This window comes from Neoarius graeffei, chromosome 20 (genome assembly GCF_027579695.1).
Source record: "Neoarius graeffei isolate fNeoGra1 chromosome 20, fNeoGra1.pri, whole genome shotgun sequence".
Classification (NCBI taxonomy): domain Eukaryota; kingdom Metazoa; phylum Chordata; class Actinopteri; order Siluriformes; family Ariidae; genus Neoarius; species Neoarius graeffei.
In genome coordinates this window covers 6,417,586-6,435,092 of record NC_083588.1, presented here as the reverse complement: position 1 = coordinate 6,435,092, position 17,507 = coordinate 6,417,586, and the positions used below count along the sequence as shown (strand labels likewise).

General features: G+C 42.4%; 1 protein-coding gene across 3 annotated transcripts; it reads right to left on the bottom strand.

Moving 5' to 3' along the window:
• Positions 1–359: 359 nt before the first annotated feature.
• Positions 360–15,873, bottom strand: smim13 (small integral membrane protein 13). 3 transcript variants are annotated; one of them, XM_060901182.1, is made up of 4 exons: positions 15,598–15,873; positions 14,044–14,145; positions 12,553–12,644; positions 360–1,456 (listed from the first exon to the last, which is right to left on the bottom strand). In XM_060901182.1, the coding sequence occupies exons 3-4, from the start codon at positions 12,626–12,628 to the stop codon at positions 1,266–1,268; spliced, it is 267 nt and encodes an 88-aa protein (XP_060757165.1). In that variant the 5' UTR covers positions 12,629–12,644; positions 14,044–14,145; positions 15,598–15,873; the 3' UTR covers positions 360–1,265. The 3 variants fall into 3 exon arrangements, with proteins under 3 accessions (XP_060757165.1, XP_060757164.1, XP_060757163.1); XM_060901181.1 differs by lacking the exon at positions 14,044–14,145 and adding an exon at positions 12,804–12,989; XM_060901180.1 differs by lacking the exon at positions 14,044–14,145.
• Between the last annotated feature and the right edge of the window lie 1,634 nt (positions 15,874–17,507).

Genomic DNA, 17,507 nt, shown 5'->3' with positions numbered 1-17,507 from the left:
TGGCCGTAAGTTTGTCTTGCAACCTGAAAAAAACGTAAGCGCCCGTAGAGTTTGTTTGACATGACAAAGAACCTCTGCGGCCGGTCTGCGGCCAGTCTACGGCTCGAAAATCAGCACGTCACACGCGCGCCCTCCGTGCGTTTCTTGCGTTTTTTGCACGTAGACCAGCCATAGGAGCATGTACGGCCAGTTGTGACCGAGGCTTTAGAAGTTAAACATATGGTATATTAAACTTGTCAACATTTTGGAAATTGTGTTCATTGAGATATTGTTTAAAATGTTTCTTTTTAAAGGGGGTGTACTCATTTACGCTCAGCACTGTATGTACACTCGTCACAATTTACACACAGACACACCAGTTTGGAAGGTTGTATCCAATACTTTTATTGTCAAGGGAATATTACAGCTGCTGCCATAACAGAAATGATCCTAAAACAAAATCTAACAGCTTCCATGCTGCTTTTACGCTGTTTCAGTGGAGATGGAGCTTTCTGTCGGAGTCCATTTCTACTCGTAACAGATCTGACTTTAAATTTTCAACTTTAACATGGTTGAAAAAAAAAGTGAATCCTAGATGAGTGGCTACACAAAGCTCCACCCCCCACCCCGTATCGCATACAGAACACGAAAAGGGCTTATTGCGAAGAGGCGGGGCCTATTTACTGGCAGCTGATTGGTACATTCCTCCTTGCATTGCATGTTGGACATCTAAAAGAGTTGAGTGTGAGTAAAATCAGACAGTTTTGTCAGTTTGCATCACATGTTTAGCATTCAGAGCATTGTTTACGTCTCCTTTTACGGTTCCGTCTCACCTAGCACCTGTGATGTGGATCAAAGACATGGTTAGCAGCATGATGGCAAGTCAGTCGAAGGAGGCGCAGCGAACTTGCAACAGAAAATGGAGTTCAAGTGTCTTCCAAGTGTCCGCGATGTCTTACGCAGTCGTGAAACGCTTTTCAGAGAAACAGACGACTTGGGATTGATCGTAAAATGTCTGGAAGTGATCGCCAAGCGGACAAACACTAATTACTGACGGAGTTTCTGACAACGGAATAATAAAATGAAAGGAAAGAGAGGTGAAGGCTGTACTTTTAGTCAAGGAAAATGCTGTATAGACTACGGCTACGACTCTACACATCGATATTAAGCATTTGAATTCTGCTTGGCACCCCTACGTTTTATTTTTGGCAGGTCGGGGGCAAATGCTTTCTCACTGGCTCATTCGTAAATTTCGTTTCAAAGCCTGACTGTGCTTTTCTTGAAATTTACGTCATGCTGCTTGGAAAAGCAACTCTTTGGCGTGTGGGTTTGGTTCGATGGCGGGGCGTCGGAGGGGAGCTGCGTTCGCTCTCCGATTCCGAGGGTTCCGTTTCGGCCTGTGGCGACCCCGTGTCCCCAACCAGCTCTCGCAGGAACTTAAACTTGGACAGGAAGAGCTGCCACACCACGTACCAACCTGCAAAACAGAAACATATCAGTCCAACATCGAGTCAGTCACCTTGAAGAATTCATTCACCTCTCAGTGTCACAATACACAGGCAGGATTGACTGTTCCTGTTCAAGAACCCTTATTTTAATCGCCCTTATTATTCTATTTACGTTCACTGGATATGAGCAATCGCGCACTCTGATTGGCTCCTCTACTCTTCGGATATCAGCTCGTATACCGTGAGGAGAGAAAAACAAAATGGCAGAGCGCGTAGCTGAACCAACCGAGGACGAAATAAAAACTACTTGAAAACAAAACCCCCCAAAAAAGAAGAAAAAAAAGCAACAAAATATGGAATAAAAGTATATGATGGTAAAAACATCTTTTTTTAATTTTTCACAAATTGCGACTGTCACAGGTTTGTTTACATTCTCAGCGGAAATGATTTTGTCAGACGTTTTGTATATAAAGTTTTTATTTATCAAATTTACAAAAAGGGCGGCACGGTGGTGTAGTGGTTAGCGCTTTCGCCTCACAGCAAGAAGGTCTGGGTTCGAGCCCTGTGGCCGGCGAGGGCCTTTCTGTGCGGAGTTTGCATGTTGTCCGTGTGGGTTTCCTCCAGGTGCTCCGGTTTCCCCCACAGTCCAAAGACATGCAGGTTAGGTTAACTGGTGACTCTAAATTGACCGTAGGTGTGAATGTGAGTGTGAATGGTTGTCTGTGTCTATGTGTCAGCCCTGTGATGACCTGGCGACTTGTCCAGGGTGTACCCCGCCTTTCGCCCGTAGTCAGCTGGGATAGGATCCAGCTCGCCTGCGACCCTGTAGAAGAGGATAAAGCAGCTATAGAGGATGGATGGATGGATGCTTTGTTTCTCAAAATCCAATGAATGTGGACAGAATAAAACAGTTATTACACTCAATCTTGTCGTACATGGCTTTTTGCCAACTCAGCGCAATGCATCAGCTATCGGCTCATGTACAACTCGATTTCATGGAATAACTTAAATATCTTCTTTCTTTGCGGAAAAAAAAAACAGGAAGCTGTAGTTTTACAGGTTATGACATATTGAAATGTTTCATACTGCGTATATATTTTCATTTCTTTAGGTAAAGCTGTGTTTTCAACTTCATCACTGAATATTATAAATGTCTGAGTCTTCAAAGCTCCAAAGTGGTGTTTTGCACTGAAAAAAAAAAACCAGGGTTATGAAATGGAGGAGTCGCTAATATGAGTCAGTCACCATGTGGTTTTTTAACACAATGAAAATTTTCAAAGATCAAGTCTTCCATGGTCGTTGAAGTGGAACATGGTGTAATCTGGGATTGACCTGCACAGGGGGGTGGGGACCTCAGCAGGTCCTGTTATTTGCTGTTCGCCAGACACGTTTTCTTTTGAATCAGGGTAAACATGAGATCGTCAGTGTTTGCATATTTTATTTGCTTTACATTTGTTTCGTTTTGTGATCAGAAAGGAACATCTGTGGAACATGAATGTCTTTTTGGCAAAAAAAAAAAAAGTTGGCCATCTTCAATTTGTTCGAAGGGTGTGCAATCTTTTGCACTTAATTATATATTCAATAGACAGATAAAATGAATTGAACAAACAAAAAAAGATGCAAAAAACAAAAAACTGATCACTTTTTTCCATAAATTAATTATTTTGACTTATTTTAAAAATATTTTCAGTACAAAAAAAAAATCCGTTAAATTCAAAATAAAGACCAATATTCATATCTCACTGAAAAACTCAATTAAATTCATTTGAAACATGTTTGATGTGAAAAAGTTGAAATCGGAGGGAAGTAAACAGATCTATTTCTGAAGTGTGTCTGGGAGAGAGAGGCGCAGTGACCTTTCGGAGACTCTAATGGCCCTTTTCCACTACCCTTTTTCAGCTCACTTCAGCCCGACACGGCTCGCGTTTCGACTACCAAAAACCAGCACGACTCAGCTCGCTTCAGCCCTGCTTAGCCCCTAAAACTCGCACGGTTTTGGAGTGGGGCTGAAGCGAGCCAAAGCGAGCCGAGTGAGGCTGGGGGCGTGAGCAGACACTCCCCTGTGCACTGATTGGTGAGGAGGAGTGTCCTCACATGCCCACGCACGCCCCGCGAGCGCGCTGGGATCTGTAAACACCGCAAACCCGGAAGAAGAAGAATTACGAATTACGAGAATTTCTGAAGCCTTATGCGCCTCGCCTCATCTATACGCTCTTGCCAGTATCTGTTGGCGTTGTCGGTGACAACAAGCCACAGCACCAAGACCAGCAACACTAACGACTCCATGTCCTCCATGTTTATTGTTTACTATTCGGGTCGTGAGACTACCGCTTAAAAGCTCACTGATGTCACTGTTTGCGCTGCTTAATGACATCACCTGACGTCCATCCACTTTCGCTAACTCCACCCAGTGTGTCCACCCACTTCCAGCCAGCACGGTTCAGCGCGGTTGTAGTCGAAATGCAACTCCAACAGCCCCGCTCAGCTCGACTCGGCACGGCATGGCTCAGCCCGACTCAGCCGCGTTTGTAGTGGAAAAGCGGCATAAGTGATGTGTGTGCTGCACTGAACTTTAAAGGAACAGTCCACCGTACTTCCATAATGAAATATGCTCTTATCTGGATTGAGACGAGCTGCTCCGTATCTGTCCGAGCTTTGTGCGACCTCCCAGTCAGTCAGACGCGCTGTCACTCCTGTTAGCAATGTAGCTAGGCTCAGGATGGCCAATGGTATTTTTTGGGGCTGTAGTTAGATGCGACCAAACTCTTCCGCGTTTTCCTGTTTACATAGGTTTATATGACCAGTGATATGAAACAAGTTCAATTACACAAATTGAAACGTAGCGATTTTCTATGCTATGGAAAGTGCGCACTATAATGACAGGCGTACTAACACCTTCTGCGCGCTTCGGCAGTGCATTGATACGGAGCTCAGATATCAATGCGCTGCCGAAGCGCGCAGAAGGTGTTAGTACGCCTGTCATTATAGTGCGCACTTGCCATAGCATAGAAAATCGCTACGTTTCAATTTGTGTAACTGAACTTGTTTCATATCACTGCTCATATAAACCTATGTAAACAGGAAAAACGCGGAAGAGTTTGGTCGCATCTAACTACAGCCCCAAAAAATACCATCGGCCATACTGAGCCTAGCTACATTGCTAACAGGAGTGACAGTGCGTCTGACTGACTGGGAGGTCGCGCAAAGCTCGGAGAGGTACGGAGCAGCTCGTCTCAATCCAGATAAGAGCATATTTCATTATGGAAGTACGGTGGACTGTTCCTTTAATCACTAATTGTGTGTGTGTGTGTTTGTGTGAAATGCGTGTGAGAGTTCCAGTCCTGTCTGTCAGCTCACACCATGAGCACAGCTGGATAAGCAGTGAATACAGTGCCTTGCAAAAGTATTCATACCCCTTGAACTTTTTCACATTTTTCCACCTTACAACCACGAACTTAAAAGTTTTTTATTGAGATTTTGTGTCATAGACCAACACAGAGCAGCACATAATTGTGAAGTGAAACGAAAATGATAAATGATCTTCAAAATTTTAAACAAATAAAAATCTGAAAAATGTGGTGTGCATTAGTATTCAGCCCCCCTGCATCAATACTTTGTCGAGCCACCTTTTGCTGTAATTACAGCTGCAAGTCTTTTGTGGTATGTCTCTACCAGCTTTGCACATCTAGACACTGAAATTTTTGCCCATTCTTCTTTGCAAAATAGCTCAAGCTCAGCCAGATTGGATGGAGAGCGTCCGTGAACAGCAATTTTCAAGTCTTGCCACAGATGCTCAATGGGATTTAGGTCTGGACTTTGACTGGGCCATTCTAACACATGAATATTCTGTGATTTAAGCCAGTGATTCTCAAACTGTGGTACGCGTACCACTAGTGGTACGCGGGCTCCATTCTAGTGGTACGCCAAAGAATCAATTAAATATAAATAAAAAAATTAAAATAAAACAGGCGGCACGGTGGTGTAGTGGTTAGCACTGTCGCCTCACAGCAAGAAGGTCCGGGTTCGAGCCCCGTGGCCGGCAAGGGCCTTTCTGTGTGGTTTGCATGTTCTCCCCGTGTCCGCGTGGGTTTCCTCCGGGTGCTCCGGTTTCCCCCACAGTCCAAAGACATGCAGGTTAGGTTAACTGGTGACTCTAAGTTGACCGTAGGTGTGAATGTGAGTGTGAATGGTTGTCTGTGTCTATGTGTCAGCCCTGTGATGACCTGGCGACTTGTCCAGGGTGTACCCCACCTTTCGCCCGTAGTCAGCTGAGATAGGCTCCAGCTTGCCTGCGACCCTGTAGAAGGATAAAGCGGCTAGAGATGATGAGATGAGGAAAAATAAAACGTGAAATACTATCCATAATATCCGAATGGATGAAAATATCTTATCAACCGATGACAAGAAAATGAAAGGACATACAAATTAAGTTAATAATTTTAAAAAGTTTGCAAGTGCTTCTGGGTAGCCATACGTAGCGTACGTACGCATTCCCGCCGGTTCCGCTGACAGACGGTTATCTGCCATTGGTAGACTAGGCTGTGATGGGAAAAGGTGGAGGTGGCTTTGCTAATTACGACGAGTATGACAAAATTACTGTCGTGGCTTAAATCCGCGAATGGGAGCGTGGATCAGGGGAGAGGGAGAACTGAAGAGGACGTGTGTGAGCCGAGCGCAGATGCTAACGACAGTGGCAAAACCAGCCCCAGAACTGCTAGCAAACGGCAGAAACCAGTGAGGAGGAAGTATGACGAAAAATACATAAAACTGGGATTCATTTGGAGCGGGACAGAGGAGCTGCCCAGGCCGCAGTGTGTTGTATGCGGCGACGTTCTGAGCAATGAGTCCATGAAACCATCGCATCTCAAACGGCATCTTACAACCAAACACACAGCAGTAAAGGACAAACCAATGGATTTTTTTTTTTACGAAAACGTGATGAACTGAAGCAGTCCAAGTCCACCATTCTGTCCTATGGTACACCCGTAGCCAAAGCACAGGAAGCTTCATATCGTGCCAGCCTCCTGATCGCCAAAGCCGGTAAGCCGCACACAATCGGGGAACTGCTGTGTTTACCATTAGCCAAAGAGATGACACGTATCATGTGGAGAGAAAGCTGCCAGAGAGTTAAACTTGGTGTCGCTTTCAAATGACACCGTGTCAAGGAGAATAAACGACATGGCTGACGATGTTAAAAAGACACTGATTGAGCGCATTAAGAACAGTAGATATTTTGCCATACAGCTTGATGAGACTGCAGATTTGGCCAATTTATTGGTTTATGTGAGATATGAATATGACGGTGTGGCGCAGGAGGACTTTATGTTCTGTAAATCACTGGAGACCAGAACTACATCAGAGCAAATATTCCAGTTACTGAACAAGTTCATCCAGGAGCATGGCTTGGACTGGGAAAAGTGTGTGGGTGTATGAAACACTGAAGGCATCTTTCAGAAAGCGCACACTGTTGGACTTCTGGATGAAGCAGTTCAGTAAATACCCGGTGCTTTCTGACAAGGCTGTGCGATTTCTCCTTCCTTTTGTGACCACCTACCTGTGCGAGAAAGGCTTCCCTTCACTTGTTGTCATAAAAACAAAAGTACAGAAGCAGGGTGGATGCTGAGCCAAACCTGAGGTGGGGTTTACATTAGACCGTATCAGCGGATCATCAGATTAACGTTTTTAAAAACGATTAGCGTGCACACAGCAACACCAATACACGGATACGCTAATCACATGACTAATTAGACGGCACGCAAGTTGAAATGTGTAAATGTGTAATGTGTAAATTTCTCCTCAGCGGCTCGGCTCCACAGGCATCCTGCGCTCCAAATCACTCCGCCCTGAACAGCGAGTGCCCTCTGGAGGATGCGCACTCCCTGGCCCTGTGCAGCTCACAGAGCGCGCGAGTGAAGCACACGAGCAGTGATTCGGGACTGAGCCGCTGTGTGTGAGATCCCAGTGCATATCAGGCATGTGCGTCACTTACCACTTGCAAGTGGAAGGATGGCAAGCCTAAAGACAATCATAACGACACAATGGGCAGTATTTGCATCAGTATTTTCATACTTTTATACTCTTTAATGAAAGGTGATACAAGGCGGAAGTCCGCGCCGTTTTTCAGCAGTCGCGTCACATGACCAACGCCAGCGAATCAGGAAGGTGGATGTCACAGTGACGTTGTCCAATGACGACGTCAGCTAGAGCTCAGCACAGCGTATCCTCAATGTTTACACAGCACCGGACCAGATACGTAATGGATTGAATACGTGGGCCCTGGCGGATTCCCGTTTCCCGGCGTTTTAATGTAAACGGACAGTGCATCCGCGAAGAAAACGAGACAGATACGGTCTAATGTAAACTTGGCCTGAGAGACTGAAGCTGATCTCCATTGACCCAGACGTTGCAGGACTGTGTTCACAGAGGCATGCACACCCATCACATTAAGCTCAGTAAGCTGTCAATCAATAGTCAGTCAATAGTCTGTGTATATTTAACTACAGCTGTTATTCTTAATGCTTTTCCTCACCTTTGTTTTCTTCTTAATCTTATTGTTCTTCCTCTGTTTGTGGGTGTGTTTTTCTGTTTCAGAAAGCCGTCACTGGAGTTAAGAAACAGCAAGAACTGCAGCTATGCGTAGCCTGTTTCGATTTTTTTCAAATACATCAAGTACAGTACTTTTTTTTAACTTACCATTTAAGTACAGTACAGTTATTTAACTTAAGCACATTTTCATTTAATCTTTAAGAACTGTCTTAATATTTATTTTAGTACAATGTTTATTTCACTTATGTGCAATTAATTTTGATTCATTATTTAAGTACAGTGTTTTATTTTCCTATATTTAAACACAGTGTTACTGTTCAAAGTACTGTGTGTAATGTTAGAGTGGCCAACAATATTAAATATACTTGTTAAATAAAACCTCCGCCTTGTTTTTAATGAATACTTAGGCCTACTACGCTACTGTATTTTAAATGTTGGTCATTATGGTGGTACTTGGAGAGCCAAGTATTTTCTGAGGTGGTACTTGGTGAAAAAAGTTTGAGAACCACTGATCTAAGCCATTCCATTGTAGCTCTGGCTGTATGTTTAGGGTCATTGTCTTGCTGGAAGGTGAATCTCCTTCCCAGTCTCAAGTCTTTTGCAGCCTCCAACAGGTTTTCTTCCAGGATTGCCCTGTATTTAGCTCCATCCATCTTCCCATCAACTCTGACCAGCTTCCCTGTCCCTGCTGAAGAAAAGCATCCCCATAGCATGCTGCTGCCACCACCATGTTTCACAGTGGGGATGGTGTGTGCAGGGTGATGAGCAGTGTTAGTTTTCTGCCACACATAGCGCTTTGCATTTCGGCCAAAAAGTTCAACTTTGGGCTCATCTGACCAAAGCACCTTCTTCCACATGTTTGCTGTGTCCCCTACATGGCTTCTTATGCCTGTCTTTCAACAATGGCTTTCTTCTTGCCACCCTTCCAAAAAGGCCAGATTTGTGGAGTGTACGACTTATAGTTGTCCTGTGCACAGATTCTCCCACCTGAGCTGTGGATTTCTGCAGCTCCTCCAGAGTGATCATGGGCCTCTTGGCTGCTTCTCTGACCAGTGCTGTCCTTGCTCGCTCTGTCAGTTTAGGTGGACGGCCATGTCTTGGTAGGTCTGCAGTTGTGCCATACTTGTTCCATTTTTGAATGATGGATTGAACAGTGCTTCTTGAGATGTTCAGAGCTTGGGATATATTTTTATAACCTAACCCTGCTTTAAACTTCTCCAGAACTTTATCCCTGACCTGTCTGGTGAGTTCTTTGGTTTTCATGATGCTGTTTGTTCTTCAGTGTTCTCTAACAAACCACCGAGGCCTTCACAGAACAAGTGTATTTATGCTGAGAGTAAATTGCACACAGTACTCTCGAGTTCCGAATAACCGTGCATGCACGGCTATTTATTTTTGCGAAAAATTCCCGCCTGCATGGTCTTATTCGGGCCTACACGCTTATTCTATTTGTCAATACAAGCACGTGTGACGAATGAGCGAAAATAACGCCTGAACACAGACGACTCACTACGCACATGCGCAGACACAACGAAGCACCGCCGATGCACCAACAACACTGCCGGTGGTAAACAACGGTAAGTATCTATGATCGATTTCAATCCACCGAAAATTGACATGAATTTCACCCATAAGGTAGCATATTCTTGAGATATAATAGCATAGAAGTGAATTACAATGCAATTTTTCCAAGTAATTAAATACTTATGCCAGCGGTTCAATATTGCTGGCCCTTTTCGGGTCCTGGCCGGTTCCATAGACCATAATCACGGAAATGGCCGGGAAGTGACAGTCAACATGTCAAAAAATTTTCTCCAAATCCCCCGTACATCACTGATTGGGACTAAACACAGAAGTGAAGTAATAAAGCATTAAGATATAGCCTTTTTCCTTAAGTCATATTGTATTAATTGGAATTAAGAGGCGTTTGTATCTATTGGCTGATCATCCCTTCATATTCTAATTGTGATATTGTTGAAGAATCGGATGAAGACTTAACGGTTCATGCTCTTTCACCTGCTGGATTCAAATGGTGCAATAAAGTCTTCCTCTGCCTCTGTAATAGAATTTTGACATTTTTAAATTAGAATTTTGATGTCTTAAGACCTTAAATAAAGGTAAATTAAAGCAATTTGCATACCTGAGTTTCTCAAGCAAAAGTACTCTACTAGTATCCAGATATTCTTTTTGTTTTAGATAAAAAGAACACGAACAAGAAATTTTGACAGCCATGATATGATTTGTCTGTTTACTGAATTGATATTTGGTCTCCAAGATCTGTTCAGCATAATTTTCGAGACTACAAGTGTGCTTATCGCTTATTATATTTGTCCTAATGTGCCATCCTATACTCTTATTCCCAACTGCACTATTATTCGAAACTCGAGAATTTTCCGGCCTGCATGCTTATTTCCACCCTACACTCTTATTAATTTTTGCCCATTTTGCCGCCCTACACTCTTATTCCCAACTGCGCTCTTATTCGGAACTCGAGAGTAAGACTCTATTAACAAATTAGATGACTTCTGAAGGCAATTGATTGCACTGGATTGTATTTAGAGGTATCAGAGTACAGGGCTAATGCACACCACATTTTTCAGATTTTTATTTGTTTAAAATTTTGAAGACCATTTATCATTTTCATTTCACTTCACAATTATATGCTGCTCTGTGTTGGTCTATCACATAAAATCTCAATAAAAAACTTTTAAGTTCGTGGTTGTAAGGTGGAAAAATGTGAAAAAGTTCAAGGGGTATGAATACTTTTGCAAGGCACTATAAATGCTCTTCTGTATGGAAACAGAAATAGAATAAACCAACAAAAATACAGAAATAAGTTTTCGAAAAGGGAGGGAAGTATTTTTTTCGTTCTTGATAGAAACGATAGAATTTTGTAAATCGTTCAGCTTGTGGTGGTCGGACCAAAGACTCCATCTTTCAACACAGAATTAACTTATAACTTGTATTATTTTAAACTCTGCTGATAAAAACGCTGTTCTAATCTGATGGGATTGGATTTTATTCCATTTCTATTAAAACTGTTCTATTCAACTATTTTGTTCAACTCTTCTGGTTTATTTTGATCATTCCATTCTGATAAAAAAAACTTTACTGAATGATGAACACTCCGGTAAAAAAAAAAAAAATCTATTCTAGTCTGATTCGATACTCATCCTGTTTGATCATTCTGACAGAAAATTTTTTTTTGCTCTATTCTGATCGAATGATCCTGTTCAACTCCATTGTATTCCATTCTGATCAGACCGTATTCTATACTGATAAAATTATTTTTCAATTCTATTCTAATCTATTCTGATAGAACACTATTCTGTTCTGGACTGACAAAACTATCCTGATGAAACTCTTGCAGTTTATTCTGAACAAACTATTCTGAGAAACACTGTTTTGAGAAAAGCATTTCATTCTGAGGTAAATCTGCTGAATTCTATTCTCTGGAAACTCTAATTTTATTTTGAGAAAAACTGATACTTTACTCATAGAATATACTGTCTGAGTCAACTCTATCCCACTCTCTTCTCAGCTCTGAGAAAAGTCGTCCGCTGTGACAAAACTATTCTGTCCTTTTCAATTTTGATGTAAATCTAATTCTATTCAACGTTATTCTGATTTTTTTCTATTCTGTTCAATTCAATTTTGTTCTGATCAAATTCTATTCTCTTTTCCGAGAGCGCTCTCTTCTGTTCAACTCCATTCCATTCTGTTCTGACAATACTATTCTCCACTTTTCAACTCTGATGTACATCTATTGCCCCTTTTCCACCAAAGCAGTTCCAGGGCCGGTTCGGGGCCAGTGCTTAGTTTGGAACCGGGTTTTCTGTTTCCACTGACAAAGAACTGGCTCTGGGGCCAGAAAAACCGGTTCCAGGCTAGCACCAACTCTCTGCTGGGCCAGAGGAAAGAACCGCTTACGTCAGCGGGGGGGGGCGGAGTTGTTAAGACCGACAACAATAACAAGACCACGAAAGATCGCCATTTTTAAGCGACGAGAAGCAGCAGCTGTACAAACGCGAAGTCATCCATTATTATTATTGTTGTTGTTGCTGCTGCTTCTTCTTCCGTGTTGTTTTTGCTTCGATATTCGCGCCAAGGTTTATGCAAACGTAGCGACGTAATGACGTATACAACGACGTAACTGACGTATACAGCGACGTAATGACGTGTCTTCCGTTAGCACCGCGAGCTATGGAAAAGCAAACTGGTTCTCATCTGGCTCGCAAGTTGAACGAGTTGTGAACCAGCACCAGCCCCGGAACTGATTTGGTGGAAAAGGGGTATATTTCATTCTATTTGAAGAAAACTATTCGATTCCATTCAGATAACTCTAGATTCTATTCTAAACTATTTGAATGAAACTTTGCTCTATTCTAGTCTCATCAACTCAACAAATCTATTCTGATAAAACACTGTTCTGGTCTGGGTCTTTCGGAAATATGTTCCCTCTTGATCAAGCACTTTCTGATCTGCAAATGATCCTGGAGATTCATTTATGTTCAAACTGTTGAGCATGAGGTCCTTTCCCCTTTAAAGATGGGTCCATCACAGAACGTGGGAGTCTTACCGAAGACCATGAAGAGCAACACGCAGAAGAGAGTGGCCACGATGACCAGCACAGTCAAGCCGAGACTCTGCCACATTCTCTCTCTCTGTGTCCTAATGGGGAAAAAAAAAATCAGCAAATTACAACTAAATTATTTCACGACGGTCACATTTCTGAATTACTATTTAATATCTGGACTGTACACTGGATACTTAAAACCCTGCATTGTGTGCAGAATAAACACAGCACTGACAGTTCAGTGTTTCCCCGACCGTTATATTGGGAGGATGCTTCCCCCCTCACACGCAAAACACAGATTTGAAGGTCCAAAAAACAAAACCAGGACTGCAGGCACGAGGACCACATGGAAAGTGCACCTGCTCAAAAACGAGGGAGGGGAGGATGTAGACACTCGGACCATACAAAAACGTCTCCCACTGAAGCTGCACTCTCCTCTCCTGCGCTCACAAATGATTCAAACAGTTAGCAAGGTCAGGACCCACCCCCCACCCAGCAAAAGATGGAGGACATATGACTTTTTTTTTTTAAATAAATATGAGTGTGACTGATGTCTTCAGACACACTATATGAAGTTAGCTAACGTAATGTTACGAATATTCAAAGTGAGATCGTGCTGGAATACGAGATCACTTTGTAAACAGCTTCAAGTTAGTTAGATTGAGAGACTTATTTTTCACGTTATTTGAAACAAGCAGTCAGTCTCCGACTGTACTTCTTCACTCAACACAGAAATCAGAGTAGTGACAGGCAGTGGAGAGGGGAGTGAAAAATTACAGCAAGAAGAAATGAGCTCTCCAACTTTGATAAATCAATTAGAACGATAAATGGTTCATATCTCTCAATCACTCCAGTAGAACACCTTTCATTCATGAAAGTATTTTTATTTGGAAATAATTTCTTGTGTCTGGAACTCAGCAAGGACGGCTGGCTGCCCCAGGCTGACGGGCGGCAAGCAGGGACGGCATGTAGAAAATTGAGAGATGAGCGAATTGCAAATTCCAGAATCAAGCAATAAGTTATGAGAGGCTGTGGTTCAGATGGGTCACAAATTCAAACCCAAATGAAGTGTCTTAGTCGTGAGGCCACCATGAGTCTCCAGCATGTTCTCCCCGTGTCTGCGTGGGTTTCCTCCGGGTGCTTCGGTTTCCCCCACAGACATGCAGTTAGGTTAACATGGGATTATCTTGGGCTGAAGTGCTCTTGAGCAAGGTACTTAACCCCTAACTGCTCCCCGGGCGCTGTAGTGTGGCTGCCCACTGCTCTGGGGGGGTGTGCGCGTGTGTTCACTGCTTCATATGGGTTAAATGTAGAGGATGAATCTCACTGTGCTTGAAGTGTGCATGTGACAACTAAAAGTTTCTTCTTCGAATTTAATTGAAATCAAGATTTCTTTTGCAAGAGAGACCAGAGTACAGCGGATAGACGTCAGGCAGGGGATCTGAAAAACTGAAGCCCTTGTCAGGATTTGTCCCTGTACTTTGTCCTCACCACCTTTGAAATCAAAATTCCGCCCGAAGAGAAGACGACCAGCTCCTGCTGAAACTGTGTCCCCTCAGCACAGGACTTGCCACGGGAACTGATCCAACTTGGATTCTGAAAAAAGGAGTGCTGTTGTAAAAATTGGTCTAATTATTGTGATATGCCTCCTTTAACTGTTTGTTCAGGTCCAAATGGTCTGGAATCGGAGCTGTGGAGAGGGGCCCGACAGGTGAACATCCTCATCCAGCAACACACTACTCATTTAAAAAAAAAAGCATACTCAGGGGAAACACTGCAGTTTGTTTCATCTATCTATCTATCTATCTATCTATCTATCTATCTATCTATCTATACACACACATACACACACATATGAGTGATTCCACGCTTATGGGTACTGAAATGGGGACATGAACTTATTCACCTAAAACCATTTCTTTTTTTACCACCAGGTCACAAAACATGTAATCTTTAATGAATGATGTGTTAAAAAAGAACTTTAATTTTCTGAGATGTAATAAAAACATATTTATATGCCAAAGTCAAGCCTATGAGTTCCAAAATGATGTCTGTTACATTACTTCTGTTACGATTGTCCATCTCACGTCTGTTACAAATTAATTACAATCTAGCTATATACCATGTTAATCTTATTGAAAGAATGTGTATGTTTATTCTATTACACATGTTTATTAATTATATTTGCTAAAACATCACCTTCCTATGTTTCAAAAAGTAATTCTACATTGTTAAAATTGAGAATATATATATATGTCCACAACACTTCTGTTACGTTCTGACTTTGGCATATAAATATGTTTTTATTACATCTCAGAAAATTAAAGTTATCTTATAACATATCATTCATTAGGCGGCACGGTGGTGTAGTGGTTAGCGCTGTCGCCTCACAGCAAGAAGGTCCGGGTTCGAGCCCCGTGGCCGGCGAGGGCCTTTCTGTGTGGAGTTTGCATGTTCTCCCCGTGGGTTTCCTCCGGGTGCTCCGGTTTCCCCCACAGTCCAAAGACATGCAGGTTAGGTTAACTGGTGACTCTAAATTGAGCGTAGGTGTGAATGTGAGTGTGAATGGTTGTCTGTGTCTATGTGTCAGCCCTGTGATGACCTGGCGACTTGTCCAGGGTGTACCCCGCCTTTCGCCCGTAGTCAGCTGGGATAGGCTCCAGCTTGCCTGCGACCCTGTAGAAGGATAAAGCGGCTAGAGATAATGAGATGAGATATCATTCATTAAAGATTACATGTTTTGTGACCTGATGGTAAAAAAAAAAAAAAAAGAAATGGTTTTAGGTGAATTTTTAAAAATAAGTTCATGTCCCCATTTCAGTACCCATAAGCGTGGAATCACTCATATATATATATATATATATATATATATATATATATATACACACACAGTTAATGGAAGCAAGCATTGTTTATAGTTAGCTTGAACAGATAATTAGCAATAATAATAATAATTTATAATATTGTATCTTTGAGAGTCTCCTTATTTTTCATTCTATTTATATAACTGTTTGTTTTGTTGTTGTTTTTTTTATTCTTCTATCCTACCTGTTCAAGCACCAACCATCAAAGCAAATTCCTTCCCTGTGAAAACGGACTTGGCAAAAAACTCGGTTCTGATTCTGATTCCGATTAATAATAAATAAATTAATAATTTATGAAACCCCATACAGTCCACTCTTTCCTCACAGGAACACACACGGCTCATGGAAAGCCTGCTGGTCTTCTGTTAGTCAGATTTCTACATCATTGCGACACGTTTCAGAAAAATATTCCCGAGCAAAACTGGACGAGTTGGAGACAACAACAACAGAACGACCCGGAAGTCGGTGACCCGGAAGTAGTCAGCGGAGGCGCGACGGTGCCTGGTGGGGAATGAAGTTCTGGAGGTTTTACCAAAACAGCCTGCGTTTTATTATCGTTTACTGCGTGTATCCAAATATAAATAGTCACTATCTATCTATCTATCTATCTATCTATCTATCTATCTATCTATCTATCTATCTAATCCATTTCCCTTTGTATTTTTATTTTTCTCTGGAATCCACACAAAATGATTTTTTTCCCCATTTGCAACATTACAAACATTAATCACAAAAATTAGATAAAAAGAATAAATAATGAAGTCTGTCATTTAAACAAAAAGTACAACACAATAATGTCATCCATCCATCCATCCATCCATCCATTATCTGTAGCTTCGACAGGGTCGCAGGCAAGCTGGAGCCTATCCCAGCTGACTAGGGGCGAAAGGCGGGGTACACCCTGGACAAGTCGCCAGGTCATCACAGGGCTGACACATAGACACAGACAACCATTCACACTCACATTCACACCTACGGTCAATTTAGAGTCACCAGTTAACCTAACCTGCATGTCTTTGGACTGTGGGGGAAACCGGAGCACCCAGAGGAAACCCACACAGACACGGGGAGAACATGCAAACTCCACGCAGAAAGGCCGTCGCCGGCCGCTGGGCTCGAACCCGGACCTTCTTCCTGTGAGGCGACAGTGCAAACCACTACACCACTGTGCCACCACAATAATGTAATTTCTCTGCTTCTTCATTCACCCAGGTTCATTAAATGCTTTATCTTGATCAGGAATGCGTTCTCAGATCCGAACTTCACCTGAAATCACTGTTCATGAAGGATGCTTTGTATCAACCAGAAAGAGAAAATACTCAGCTGTTGTTTTAATTGTTCTAAAAGTGTAATTCGAGTGATGAAGATTTCAGCCTCTTTTTTCAACCCCAATTCCAAAAAAGGTGGGATGCTGGCTGTGTCAACTAGAAATAAAAACAGAATGCGATAATTTGCAAGTCATGGAAACCCTAGGTTCCATTGAAAACCATACAAAGACAACATATAAAATGCTGAAACTGAGAAATTTTATTGGTCTTTGAAAAAGATGCTCATTTTGAATTTGATGTCAGCAACATGTTTCAAAAAAGTTGGGGCAGGGCCATGTTTACCGCTGTGTTGCATCACCTCGAATTTTAACACGCTGTAAACGTTTGGGAACTGAGGAGACCAATTGCTGGAGTTTTGAAAGAGAAATGTTGTCCCGTTCTTTTCTGATGTACAGTTTCAGTTGCTAGATAGTTCAGGGTCTCCTTTGTCGTATTTTGCACTTCATAATATGCCAAATGTTTTCAATAGGAGGCAGGTCTGGACTGCAGGCAGGCCAGTTTAGCACCCAGACTCTCTTACTACGGAGCCATGCATTTTTACTAGGTGCAGAAAGTGGTTTGGCGTTGTCTTGCTGAAAGAAGGAAAGCTTTCCCTGAAAAAGATTTTGTCTAGATGGCAGTTTATTGCTCTGAAACATGTATGTATCATTCAGCATTAATGATGCCTTCCCAGATGTACAAGCTACCCATGTCATGTGCACTCATGCACCCTCATACCATCACAGATGCTGGCTTTTGAACTGTGCACTGATAAGCCGGATGGTCC